The following is a 13,107-nucleotide window of genomic DNA, read 5'->3' as shown; positions in this document are numbered from 1 at the left end:
TCTTTATTTTGAGCCATGCCATATGGTCCAACAGTGTGGCTCAAGCTGTGCGATGAAGACCCAGTGACGCCATTTCAATAAAAATAAATCATATTTATAGACGCCATGGAGGAATTGGATATTTAGCATTTTGTTAAATGAATAATTTACCTCTCTGATACTGTCAATCCAATGTTATTTTAATTCTATTCTATCGGATCTCATTGGCTATTGCTAAGCGTAAAGAGTTGAAATTTTTCTGCTAAAACATTGCACGAATCAAACAAATAAAAGTCCTGGCTGGGGAAAATATTTTCAGGCTCAGGCCTTCACTCTGACAAGCTGTTCAAACACTCTTGACATTGAACTGCCGGTGTTTGCACAACAAATATTTTCATCGCAAACAAATATGCAACACAGAAGGACATCCAAGCAATCACAGGCGGTTAATACTGTACTGTACACAAAAAGTTTTTTTAATAGAAGCAATTCCAAAAAGTCACATTTTGTCATCAGTCCGAGGGACGAGGGGACGGTTGGTAAAAGGATGCCACAAACCCTGGATGCTGGGGTTATCCGTGTGGAAAGGCTTGCGGATGCGGATCACGTCCAGCCCCGATTGGTTGGTCAGCATGGCGAGAACCTCCGAAACCTGAGAGGACGTTTTGCTCGCCACAATCTCTTCCCTCACTTTGCCGTTCACTGCGGGGCCGAATAACGTTAAAATTAAACGACACTCAGCCAGAAATAATAAATTAGCCCATGCAATCCATTAACCCTAGGCGTTATTGTGACCATTTTTTGGCTTTTTGTTGGTTCTGACCAAGCCATTTCAAAATAAAATACTTCCCACAACATATACAGTTTGATGTTCACTTTACTCTTTGCAATATAATTAATGAATTAATTGCATCTTATTTCAATTAATTTATGCGATTTAACTGGCTTAATATTTATTTAATTTTGAAAAAATATATAGCCTGTCACTTCTTACGGAAAGAGAAACAGGTGTGCGGGCGCCCCCTTCGTGATGCAGGAGTAACAACAACGAATGATTATGCTGATTGATTTTAACAGCTAAGTAACTTAATTGAAGTAGCGGAGTGGAGGGGAGCAGCAAAGTACAAATACTGTACTTCGTTACTTGAACCAATGTACTTTTTTAATGTTCGTATGAGTATTGTTTTTATTGCTCGTATGAGTATTATTTTTATTGCGACTTTTACTTTTAGGCTATATATATATATATATATATATATATATATATATATATATATATATATATGTTAAAAAAATGTTTAAAAAAATAATAAGCAGGACTACTCACAGTATTCTGCCACTATTTTGGGTTTGTTGCACGAATTGGGGGACACGTACACGACGGTACCAGGGTTCTTTTTGGCGTAATCCACCACTCCATCTTCAATAAAATCCCTGTTTGAAAACTGGTGTTATTACGATCATGTAAAATGTTGTATGTCATGTTTTTCTTACCTGACACCTAGCGAGCTGTTGCCCTTTTTAGAGAAGATGATGGAGATCCGCTTAAGTTGACACACGTAACGACCCACGCCGTTTTGGAGTACGCTTTTCAGGAAGCGACTCGGCGTCCCCCTGGCTGTCATTTTTTATCTATTTTGAGACTAAAACCCGAAAGGAAAGACAATGCAAAACAATTCGATCAGAGGAATTTAAAATAAAATATCGAAGAGGGGTAACAACATTGGCAGAGGACGGCACATATAGTGCTTCAATCATATACCTCCGGGTGAAACAAATAAGGACGTAAATGTTTTCTTACTAAAGCGCGTTGCAACCACTTATGTGGACGCTCACAATAACCATATTAATTTTACGTTTGTTTGTTTTTTTACGTGGTGATTATTTTTTTTACATACTCATATAATGCCAGTTATTTTCATGTTGCTATTTTGGCCCAGACAGTCCGTCAATTATATATTTCCGGACGAAACAACCTCAAATAAGTATTTTCAGACTTAGTAGTTAAAGACCTTAGTAAACATGCAACACCACCAATATTTTTTATTCTAAACATATGAATGGATACATGTGGGGTTTTTTTGCTTTAAAATGCAACAATAACGCACAGTAGGTGGGTGTATAGCATAGCTAAAATGTAGCATTCCAAATGCCATTAGTTCCTTGTCGGTACATGTTTCGCAGCACCTTGTTTTGGGCAACACAAGTAATCCAATCCACAAAGGAGGTTCAATAAACCTAGAGTCAAAAGTCTAAACCGAAACTTCGAGTATCGATGCCCTGCTATCACTACTCACCATGACAACCCATAAAAGAAGGTCCAGTTACTTTTCCACTATGGAATTGCAGGTGCTGTTACAAGCGTATAAAGAGCATGAAAAAATATTCCGTAAAAAAGGCAACACTGCAGTGGCATCAAAGGAGCGAATAGCAGCGTGGCAGCAAATTGCGGCAAAAGTGAATAGGTAAGGTTTTAATTTTGAAATTTACATGGGGTTTAAAATATGTCCATTTTTAATCAAACACAGTTATTATGTTGAATGACAACACGAAGACTTCACTTATCAAAGATTTTCAGGTGAATTAATTGTACTTTATGCCATCTAGTGGAAGAGCGTTGAATTGTTCTTGCTTATCGCCATACATTGTTGACATAGATTAGAGTAAAGATACATAATTTGTAGGAAACAAATACAAATGTTCGTGAAAATCCACGATTTTACTCCCCAGTTTAACATTTAACCACGCTTGTAATCTAAAAGGCAGTTGAATAACATCTGATTTTTCTTTCCAGTCAGTGCAATCAAGTGACGGAGAAACGGACTTGGCAGCAGTTAAAAACAAAATATAAAAACATAGTTCAGACAGGTAAGACGTATTTTGTTCGGCCTTGCCTGGACTTCACTTTAACTTTATTAACAAAGCATATATTCATTCAATGATTCACCACGTCTTCATTCAACATGTTTTATTTATGTAGTCAATTTTAGAACCACCTTTATTGGCGTTTGGCAAAGTATGTTAAAATGAAAACACAAGGAATTTGTCTGTCAAAAAAACATGATTGTTGAGTTAAATATTACCGGTAATCAACTGCCCTACCCAACCCATTCAAAATATTTTTAGAAATTGCACCCTTACCCCAACCAGAAATACCGTTCCAGTCTTCGCCCCCAAAAAAACGAATTTAATGTGTATTTTGATGAGCAAAAATAACACTCTAAAAAAATGTACTTTACGAAAGCATACAGTAATGACATAAATAAATAGAACATAAAGAAATAAAGTTTTTGTTTTGTTTCACACTTTATGCTTCACTCAATGGTCATTATGCTGCTCCTTCCGCTGTCCTCACCTTGGCCATAAGGGGGCAGCATAATGCAGACATTCAGTTATGCGCTGCGCTAGAGACGTGACAACTGCCACATAGATGATACTGTCAGCACTTATATGGTGTCTTTTTTCTTCTTCTTTATGTGTTAGCATTAGCATTAAGCTAGTGGACTTTAAGGCTATAAGCTAAGTGGTTGTCTTTATGTTTTGTTAGACAGTGAACTTCAACTGGAAATAACAAATTCTCACTAATTCAAACTGCCACACTGCTTTTTGTTATAAATTGAGTTAAGTTTTTGCTCCCAAGTCAAGGCATAAGAATTGTCAAAGAGACATTCGTATCTCTAGGCATGACTGTATATTTTCTCTAATTATTTATAGTACATCCCCTATAAGAGAACCTTCAGTACCTGATTTTTTTTTTTCATAAATTCCCACCAATTAATTCCTATTCATCCCGATGGAAAGTTTCCAAATTTGACGACTCCCGAAATGGTTTCTTTATGACAAAAAGATGAACATTTGAATTCTTCTCAGCCAACAGAAAGAAGGCAAAGGCCCGTAAACTTTATCAAGGTGCTTTACCGTCATCGACTTTGACTGTGGCCGAGGAGCTGGTTTTGAGCCAGGTTCAAGGCATGCCAGCGGCTGAAGCCATCTCTGCCGGAAGCTCGGCGGAGTCGGTTACCTCGGGCGTCTATCTACCGGTATTCTCGTACCAACTCCCCTCAACAGTTGGAGATCAGGACCTTTCTGCCACTGCCACAGAGCCCACTATAATAGTTGTAAGTTCACAATACTTATATCCTATTTTAAAAAGTATAACGACACAATTGTCTTCTGATCACAGAAGGATGAGGAAATCCTGTTTGCTAGTGAAGAGAGCGAACCAGAGAGGCCTGCAGAAGTACAAGTAATGTTCTGTTACATTCACGACTGTTTTTTTTTTTTTGGGTTGTATTTGGTGTTAAAAAATTGAGAACCACTGGGCTAAAGCAACAACTTGCACATTCTTGTCTTTTCTAACAGAACGTCACTGGCCAGAAACCAGTAGAAGGCGCTTCAGCTATCACAACACAGCCTCACACGGTGAGATATAAAAAAAATAATAATAATAATAATTCTGCATGTGGAACTGTAGAACTGAAACGCCATATTTGTATTTTCCAGCCAGCAGTTACGGATTTAAATAATGTCCACCTCCTTAAAAAGATTGCTAAAACAGACAAAGAAATGATTTTATTGGATCGACAGATTAGAAAAGCCGACCTGGAAATTCAGTTACTGGAGTGCCAGTTGAGGTTAGTGCATTGTAACAAGTCAGCGTTGTTGTCAGCCACAGCCCACGACAAGAAATCCAAGACAGTCATTTGATATCTTGGCTGTGTGCTGAAGGTCTTTGTCCTGATGAAAGACGAACCGTCGCCCCCAGCCCGAGGTCAAAAGCGCTCTGGAGCAGATGTTCATCGAGGATGCATTCCTTTGTCACTCGATCCGATTCCTGACCGGTCTTCTGCTGCTGACGAACATCCCCCGCAGGCGCAGAATGATGCGGCCGCCGCAAATGCTTCACTGTAAAGATCAGAGGTGGCAAATCCAGGTCCAGAAAGTAAAAACCTTGCCACAGTTTGCCTTTAGCCCCTTGTGCTTGCAAGCTAGCACCCGGCGACGTCGTTAGGGAGCTCGCTAGCTAGCTAGCACCTGAGGCTAAAGCTAAACTGTGGCAAGGTTTTTACTTTCTGGACCTGGATTTGCCATTTCTGGTAAAGATAGTATTGACCAGGTGAACCTCCAAACATGGCGTATAGCATCTATACAGCTTTGTTTTATTAGACTAGAGATTTTTTTTTTTAATGTTTGTCAACTTTGTAAAAAAAAATATAGATATTTTTTGCTTTGTGTGGCTAGCCAAAATTTTACCCATCGAAACATTCCGCAAAAATGGACATCCAGAATTGATAAAAAAAAAAAAGATGAGCAAGAAAACTGGTCAAGAGGCCAACTGTTTTTTGAAGGACCTGCAGGAATTTCTGGCAAGTTTTGGCTGTTTAGTGCATGTGACAACAATCTCATGTCCTCTTTATACTGTATGTTTGGAATATGCGGTAGGATGGCAAGATCTTTACAAAGAAAAACAAACCAAGAATGTCTGTAATACAACCAAATGTGTTAGATTGAGGGTATGTATATTTATGCAACTATATTTTGAATTTATTTTTTCCCTTAGAAAATTTAGTTTTTTCACTTTTATTAAACGGGTTATTAGTCCCATTAAAGGTGGGTTTATTGACTTGATTGGTCTAATTTCTTTTCATTTCAACAAGTGTGTCGCCCCTAAATTAAACATACAAAAACCTTGGAACTTTTCATATTGTCATATTGGCGAATTGTGTGTTGAGGATAATACGTTTTGGAGTAAGGCTGTAACATTAGAAAATGTACGGGAGGTATCCATTAAACTCTCCTGTGATTAAAAAAGAAGACATTTGGGTGTTAAATGGGGTGACAGAAATTTTCATATGACGCTTTGAGTTCTTTATCGATAAATCTGGGCGTCGTCAACCAAGCCAGGCAAGGATGGTGATTAGCCTACGTACGTGGGCTGCGTCAGATATGATCTTTGAAAAATGTGATATTAAGAAAATTAGCACAGTTTAATATTGTACTTTTAAAATACATACCGTAATAGGAGCCAGTCGTTCTTCACAGAAGACAAGCAGTATACACCAGTGACATGTGTTAGCCGGTCTATAGTGTTTTTTTCTTTATGTGTTAAGCAGAACAAATTTTGTTTGAAAAGTTTATCTCGACCCTAAGGTATTTCGAATGACTTGTGTTGTGCCCCAATGTCGTTGACGACTGGATCACGAAGAAATGGACAAGCAAAGTCTGCTGCAGGTGGGAGGAGACTGGTAGAAACTCGAGGTTTATTATACCTGACCTATTAGTGAACAGGTTATGGGAGTTTCTTTTACCCGTCTTCCAGGGGCGAATAAAATATTTTTCCCCGTATAATATTGCTTACAAAACGATTAATAAGGGTATTGTTACATGCCATTTAATGCACGTTTCATTTACTATTGCATTGTTTTGGTCCGTTAATAACAACACTCCGGGTAAAAACAAACAACGTAGACTTAATTTATTTTCGCACGTAATCTATTTTGTAGCGACTTTAATGGCTGTGCATCACCAGGGACATTTTATATAATAATAAGTAAGTAATCGTGTGGTGGTTATATTTTAAAATACTGATATAACGCCTTTGGATTGATAAAATGTTGAATTTAATTTGCCGATTGGGTGCACGTTTTGCACGAACTTATTTTGAAAGTCACACGGTCCTTAAATGTTAAATTTCCGGGTGAAACAATTCCTCCGTAAGCGTTGCGTTCTCACAATTTAAGTTATTTTAACAGCTCTAGTGAACATCCAACATCACTACTATATTTTTTAAACAAAATGTAAATTTGTTTGTTAATTTTTAAAATACTAATATATATCCCTGTGACTAGCTGAATTGTATTGTGCCTTCTTATTTGGTGCATGTTTCACACGGACATGTTTTGGACAGGCACCGAAAAGCCCGGGTTCACGCATAAGCATGGAGGGCAGGATAAGGACACATGCAGGCGCCTGAACGTGTAAGATGCGCAAAGTTTGATCCTAAAGCAGAGTTGTTGGTTGCGTACCGTTATTTTTCTAATTGCGTGAATGTTAACAAGCAGAATTCACAAGTTGTTATTCTCCTAACCTTTTAATTGTCATTGTTCTGCACTACTTTTTGTAATCCTATATTCCCAACTAATTCAAACCATTAAAAAAAAAAGTCTTGAGTTCTTAGAAACTATTTTTATTTATAAACTCGTTATCTTCTCTCTCACTATGTTTTGCAGGATAAATCTACATTGTCCAATGTGGAGGAGATTGCTTCTGAGGGGTCTCTCTCCAGTAGGGACCCCGAAGTTTCCCTACCCAAGACATTTCTCATCCCCTCGTCTCCTGACTCATAGCAGAGGTCTTGCAGCTTTGTGGGCTTTCCCACCGCTGGACACGGGCTCCTTCTTATCCAGGACATACAAAAAAGATGCCAAATCCACAGTGGACTTGCCAACTAGCGCCATCACAATCGCGGATATCAAACAGTACCTGCGCTCCAAGGACGTCCCCTTCCACGATGGCTTCAGCTGCCTGCACGTTCCTAGCATCTTCATGGACTCCGCCTCCAGGGCCGAGCGCTTCTCCCTGTTCGTGGACAAGACCACTGGGCAGTTCTTGTGCATGGGCACGCAGGTGGAGGGGAGCTGGGAGGACCTCCAGGACTGTTTGGAGGTGATGCAGGCGGAAGAGCGGGATTTCCTCAGCCCTCAGGTGCTGCTGGGCTACCAGGAGAGCGCCGAGGAGCAGGAGCAGAGAGAGAGGGACGCCAGGGAGGTGAGGGGCATCTGGTCCGCTTCGGTGCCTTTCTCGGATCTGACGGAGGACGAAACGACGCTCATCAAAACCATGTTCCAGGTAGGGTTAGCCAGTATGACCTTACAATACAATCTAATAATCATGTTTTGCTGTATCGGTCCGTTGTGGTGAAGAAGGAGCTGAGCCGAAAGGCAAAGCTCTCGATTTACCGGTCGATCTACGTTCCTGCCCTCACCTATGGTCACGAGCTGTGGGTCGTGACCGAAAGAACAAGATCCCGGATACAAGCGGCCGAAATGAGTTTCCTCCGCAGGGTAGCCGGGCTCTCCCTTAGAGATAGGGTGAGAAGCTCGGTCATCCGGGAGGGGCTCAGCGTCGAGCCGCTACTCCTCCACGTTGAGAGGAACCAGTTGAGGTGGCTCGGGCATCTGGTTCGGATGCCTCCTGGACGCCTCCCTGGGGAGGTGTTCCGGGCATGTCCTACCGTGGGACGACCCAGGACACGCTGGAGAGACTACGTCTCTCGGCTTGCCTGGGAACGCCATGGGATCCCGTCGGAGGAGCTGGGTGAAGTGGCTGGGGAGAGGGAAGTCGACCGCGGATAAGCGGAATTGAAGACGTAACGGAACAAATGTTTTGTTGCAGATCACAAAGATCTCCAACGCTACACTGAAGAAGTTTGGCGTTAGGCTGTTCAAACCCACCAAGAGTCTGGTTTTCCCCTGGTTTGGTGGTCCCGATTCCTCCTTAATGGGGCTGAAGCTCCTCTCGGCGCAAAGCACAGCCGACGGCGTCCATTACAACGAGGCGACGGTCCCCAAGTGCACCTTCTACAACAACCTGTTCGGCCTCCCTCTACTGAGCCGCATGGACGCCAACGTGGTCCTGACGGGCCGTGAGCTGGACACGCTGGCCGTGAGCCAGGCCACAGGATTAGCCAGCGTGGCCCTTCCGCGGGGAGTCGGCTGCCTGCCGCCCGCCCTGCTGCCCTACCTGGAGCAATTCAAGCGCGTCACGCTGTGGCTAGGCGGCGACATGCGCTCCTGGGAGGCGTCCAAGATCTTTTCCCGCAAACTGGGCCTGCGCCGCTGCTGGCTGGTGCGGCCCGGTGAGTTCCGGCCCTGTCCCGGGGAGGCCCTGGCGCAGGGAAAGAACCTGAGCCACGTCGTGGCGACCGCCATCCCCGCGGCGCACAAGTCCATCGTGTCCTTCAAGCAGCTCCGAGAGGACGTGTACGGGGAGATGGTGAACACCGAGGAGGTGGCCGGCGTCAAGTGGGCGCGCTTTCCTGAGCTCAACAAGATCTTGAAGGGACACCGCAAGGGAGAACTCACGGTTTTTACAGGTTGATATATATATAATAATTAATAGGGGTGTGAATCTTTGAATGTCTCACGATTCTATTGCGATTTTTGGGTCTGCGATTTGATTCAGAATCGATTTTCGATTAAGAATGATTTTTGATTCAAAATGATTTGATTGACAATGATTTACTTTTGCTTCAATTTATAGATGTGCAAGGAATCGTAATGATCTACTCCAGTCTGACTCGCTAATGCTAATTAGCGCGCTACTCGCGGCACTTTTATCACTCAACAGAACGGCTCCACACTGCAAAAAAACAACTTTTATTGGAATAACTTGATCGTGACTTTTTCCTTCTACTCTCTAATGTGGCTACAATTTAACACTGTATCAGACCGAGTGGAACCACACTGCCCCTAAGTGGCCAAATCGGGTACAACATGAACAGCGCTCCAAATAAAGGCACACACAGACAAAGGCAAGACAGTATAAAATAATTTAGATTAAATCGATTTTGGGACATTTGAAATCGATTCTGAATCGTACTAAATGAGAATCGCGATTCTTATGAGAAACGATTTTTTGGCACACCCTTAATATTTAATATATTATATATATAAAAGTTGATCCATGAAGATGAAAAGAAAAAAAAGGAATGGGGAGATTAAAAATATATATCCCCAGAATAAGATACTGTAAGGGGGAGCACAGTAGAGATTTGGGGGTGGAAAAAAAAATCTCAGCAAACAGGTATACATAGGAGTGCAAAAGGGCTAGTGAAGAGAGAAAAAAAACGAGTTGGCAGGATTCTCACTTTAATCTCAGAATTCTGACTTTAAAATCAGAATTCTCACTTAAATTTCAGAATTCTAGTCAGAATTCTCACTTTAATCTCGGAATTCTACAATTAGTCAGAATTCTTTAAAGAGTTGGCAGGATTCTCACTTTATTCTCAAACTTTGATGTGAGAATTTTAATCTCAGAGTCAGAATTCTCACTTCAAATCTCAGAATTCTGACTTCATCACTTTGATCTCAGAATTCTGACTTTAAAGTCAGAATTCTCACTTTGAGATTAAAGTGTTCGAACTAATTGCAGAATTCTGACTTTAAAGTGAGGATCTTACTTTTCTAGTTCTTACTTTGTGACGTAGAGCTATGAATTGTGTGAGGAAGTCAGAATTCTGAGAAAACATTTTCAATTTAAAGTCATAAAACCTTTTTTTTTTTCTCTTTACTGGCCCTAATCCTCTTCCACATAGGGGAATATCATTTTAGGATACTTTTATATATATATATATATATATATATATATATATATATATATATTTTTTTTTTTCTAAATCTATTTCGGTCAGGCCCTAGTGTAAGTCCCTCCTAACATTCCGTGTGTGGTGTCTCAACGCGGTGCAGGTCCCACGGGAAGCGGGAAGACCACCTTCATCAGCGAGCTGGCCCTAGACCTTTGTATGCAGGGCGTCAACACGCTGTGGGGCAGCTTTGAGATCAACAACGTGCGTCTGGCCAAGATCATGCTGACGCAGTTTGCCATGCAACGGCTGGAGGAGAACCTGGAGCAGTACGACTTCTGGGCAGACAAGTTCGAGGAGCTGCCGCTCTATTTCATGACCTTCCACGGCCAGCAGAACATCAAGTCGGTGCTGGACACCATGCAGCACGCCGTTTACCTCTATGACATCAACCATGTGATCATTGACAACCTGCAATTCATGATGGGACAGGAAAACCTCTCGGTCGACAAGTGAGTGAGCATTTCCAGGAGGTGAAGCAGCATGTGGCTCATCAGGCTGAATTATTATTTTTTTTATTATTATAGGTTTGCCATCCAGGATCACATCATAGGCGCGTTCAGGAAATTCGCCACCAGCTCTAGTTGCCACGTGACGCTCATCATTCACCCCAGGAAGGAGGAGGACGACCGGGAGCTGCAGACGGCCTCCATATTTGGCTCGGCAAAGGTACGAGCTGGCTTTAATTTGTTTATTTTTCCCCATTATGTGATAGACAGAGAAGAGAGACAATTGAAAGCAATAAAAAAAATGAAATCCAATCAAAATTATTGTTAATTTCATTTGGTAACAGTTACAACCAGTCCAAGAGACATAAAAAAGAATCACCAGTAGAGGGAGACAGTCTTGGATGAAAAAATAGCAACCAATCAAAAGACAACAATAGCAATCAGTACACCTGCTAGAACAGGGGCCAGCAACCTTTCCTGTCAAAAAAAACATTTTAGGTCAAATAAATGTCCAACAGTGTGTTTTGTGTGGCACAAGAGATAATTAGAGCTGCACGATAACATAAAAAATATGCAGCATCCAATACTTTGAGATTCATTTTCATCTTCAGTATTTAGATGTATTTATTTGATTTGATTTTTTTAGACTTCGTTTTCATACATTTTGAGACTTTTCTGCCTTTCCGTCAAATTTCTGACATTTTTGGCAATTTAATTGACATATTTTGGTCATTTTTTGCATCTCTTATTTGGACATTTTATGGCTATTTTTGATTTTTTTTCCTACATTTTTTTAAATATAAATTTTGTGGACATTTTATGGTAATTTTTGGAATGTCTTATTTTGTTTTTGGACATTTTATGGTTACATTTTGAACATTTTCTTTTCTGCCTTTTTTTTTTTAATCATTTTTTTTGACTTATAATTCCAGACATTTTATAGTCATTTCTTTGCCTTCTTTTGTTTTTGGACATTTTATGGTTACTTTTTTCTACCATTTTTATTCAATTCTCTGACATGTATAGCAATTTTAATTAATAAAATTAATTCATTAAATTAATTAACATTTCATGGTCATTTTCTGCTTTTTGTCTTCCTATTTGGACATTTTATGGTTACTTTTTTCTACCATTTTTATTCAATTCTCTGACATATATAGCAATTTTAATTAATAAAATTAATTCATTAAATTAATTAACATTTCATGGTCATTTTCTGCTTTTTGTCTTCCTATTTGGACATTTTATGGTTACTTTTTTCTACCATTTTTATTCAATTCTCTGACATATATAGCAATTTTAATTAATAAAATTAATTAATTAACATTTCATGGTCATTTTCTGCTTTTTATCTTCCTATTTGGACATTTTATGGTTACTTTTTTTCTACCATTTTTATTCAATTCTCTGACATATATAGCAATTTTAATTAATAAAATTAATTCATTAAATTAATTAACATTTCATGGTCATTTTCTGCTTTTTTCTGATTTTAAGGTAAATTTTTGGACATTTTTAGGTAATTTTAAAAAACTTTTTTGTCTGTTTTTCATCTCTCTGGACATTTTTTAAAAAATATTTAATTATTCATTTTTTAATCTAATCCATCAATTAATTTAAAGGATGGTTATATTTAAATTTATGTAAAAAAAAAAAATAATAAAAAAAATAATAAAAAAAATGGGGGGGGGGGTTCACAGAGAGCCACAGCAGAGGCTTTTTCAAGGTGACAAACATGGATAAAAGAGAAAAACTCTTTTCTGACCCGACAGGCCAGCCAAGAGGCGGACAACGTGCTCATCCTGCAGGAGAAGAAGCTGGTGACGTGCCCGGGCCGCCGCTCGCTGCAGGTGGCCAAGAACCGCTTCGACGGCGACGTGGGCATCTTCCCGCTGGACTTCATCAAGGCCTCGCTCACCTTCTCCACACCCATCAAGGGCAAACACAAACTGAGGAAGGTGGCCACCAAGCCCGAGGAGGGCGACGAGGCACCCCCGAAGAAGGACGCCGTCAAACGAGAGAAGGCGGAGAAGCAGCAAAGTAAAACGCCAAAGGCGACGCAAGCTGCTAAGAATCTTGCAACGGGAAGTGAATGAATCTGTGACTCAATCACAATTTGACTACTACTACGACTGTGATCATTTTTACACTGACACGCCTGTACATATTTCTAGTAAAATGTTTCATATTGAGATTGCCTGTTTGTTTGTTTTTTCTTAATCTGCTTCACCTTCTCATTTTTCCTGATTAGGCACATAAAAAAAAAACATGTCCCCCAACAGCTGTGGGGCTGGATTGATTTGAAATGATGATAAA

The 13,107-nt window shown here is 40.2% G+C and overlaps 3 protein-coding genes across 5 annotated transcripts; 2 read left to right on the top strand and 1 right to left on the bottom strand.

The window, feature by feature from the left end:
• Nucleotides 1–429: 429 nt before the first annotated feature.
• mrpl43 (mitochondrial ribosomal protein L43) lies at nt 430–1,913 on the bottom strand. Its single transcript, XM_077551236.1, has 3 exons — nt 1,474–1,913; nt 1,307–1,413; nt 430–681 (listed from the first exon to the last, which is right to left on the bottom strand). Exons 1-3 carry the CDS (start codon nt 1,602–1,604, stop codon nt 479–481), a joined length of 441 nt encoding a protein of 146 aa, XP_077407362.1. The 5' UTR covers nt 1,605–1,913; the 3' UTR covers nt 430–478.
• A 249-nt stretch (nt 1,914–2,162) lies between these two features.
• On the top strand, nt 2,163–4,855 carry LOC144038792 (uncharacterized). Of its 2 annotated transcripts, XM_077551534.1 has the most exons (7): nt 2,167–2,444; nt 2,774–2,847; nt 3,850–4,097; nt 4,163–4,225; nt 4,342–4,401; nt 4,483–4,613; nt 4,708–4,855. In XM_077551534.1, the coding sequence occupies exons 1-7, from the start codon at nt 2,278–2,280 to the stop codon at nt 4,718–4,720; spliced, it is 756 nt and encodes a 251-aa protein (XP_077407660.1). In that variant the 5' UTR covers nt 2,167–2,277; the 3' UTR covers nt 4,721–4,855. The 2 variants fall into 2 exon arrangements, with proteins under 2 accessions (XP_077407659.1, XP_077407660.1); XM_077551533.1 differs by having other exon boundaries at nt 2,163–2,444; nt 4,483–4,734.
• Nucleotides 4,856–6,073: 1,218 nt separating this feature from the next.
• On the top strand, nt 6,074–12,983 carry twnk (twinkle mtDNA helicase). 2 transcript variants are annotated; one of them, XM_077551532.1, is made up of 6 exons: nt 6,074–6,210; nt 7,209–7,827; nt 8,374–9,073; nt 10,446–10,794; nt 10,870–11,011; nt 12,564–12,983. In XM_077551532.1, exons 2-6 carry the CDS (start codon nt 7,228–7,230, stop codon nt 12,885–12,887), a joined length of 2,115 nt encoding a protein of 704 aa, XP_077407658.1. In that variant the 5' UTR covers nt 6,074–6,210; nt 7,209–7,227; the 3' UTR covers nt 12,888–12,983. The 2 variants fall into 2 exon arrangements, with proteins under 2 accessions (XP_077407658.1, XP_077407657.1); XM_077551531.1 differs by lacking the exon at nt 6,074–6,210 and adding an exon at nt 6,858–6,956.
• The last annotated feature ends 124 nt before the right edge of the window (nt 12,984–13,107 follow it).

Source organism: Vanacampus margaritifer, chromosome 18 (assembly GCF_051991255.1).
Source record: "Vanacampus margaritifer isolate UIUO_Vmar chromosome 18, RoL_Vmar_1.0, whole genome shotgun sequence".
NCBI lineage: Eukaryota > Metazoa > Chordata > Actinopteri > Syngnathiformes > Syngnathidae > Vanacampus > Vanacampus margaritifer.
This window is presented reverse-complemented; position numbering and strand designations above follow the sequence as displayed.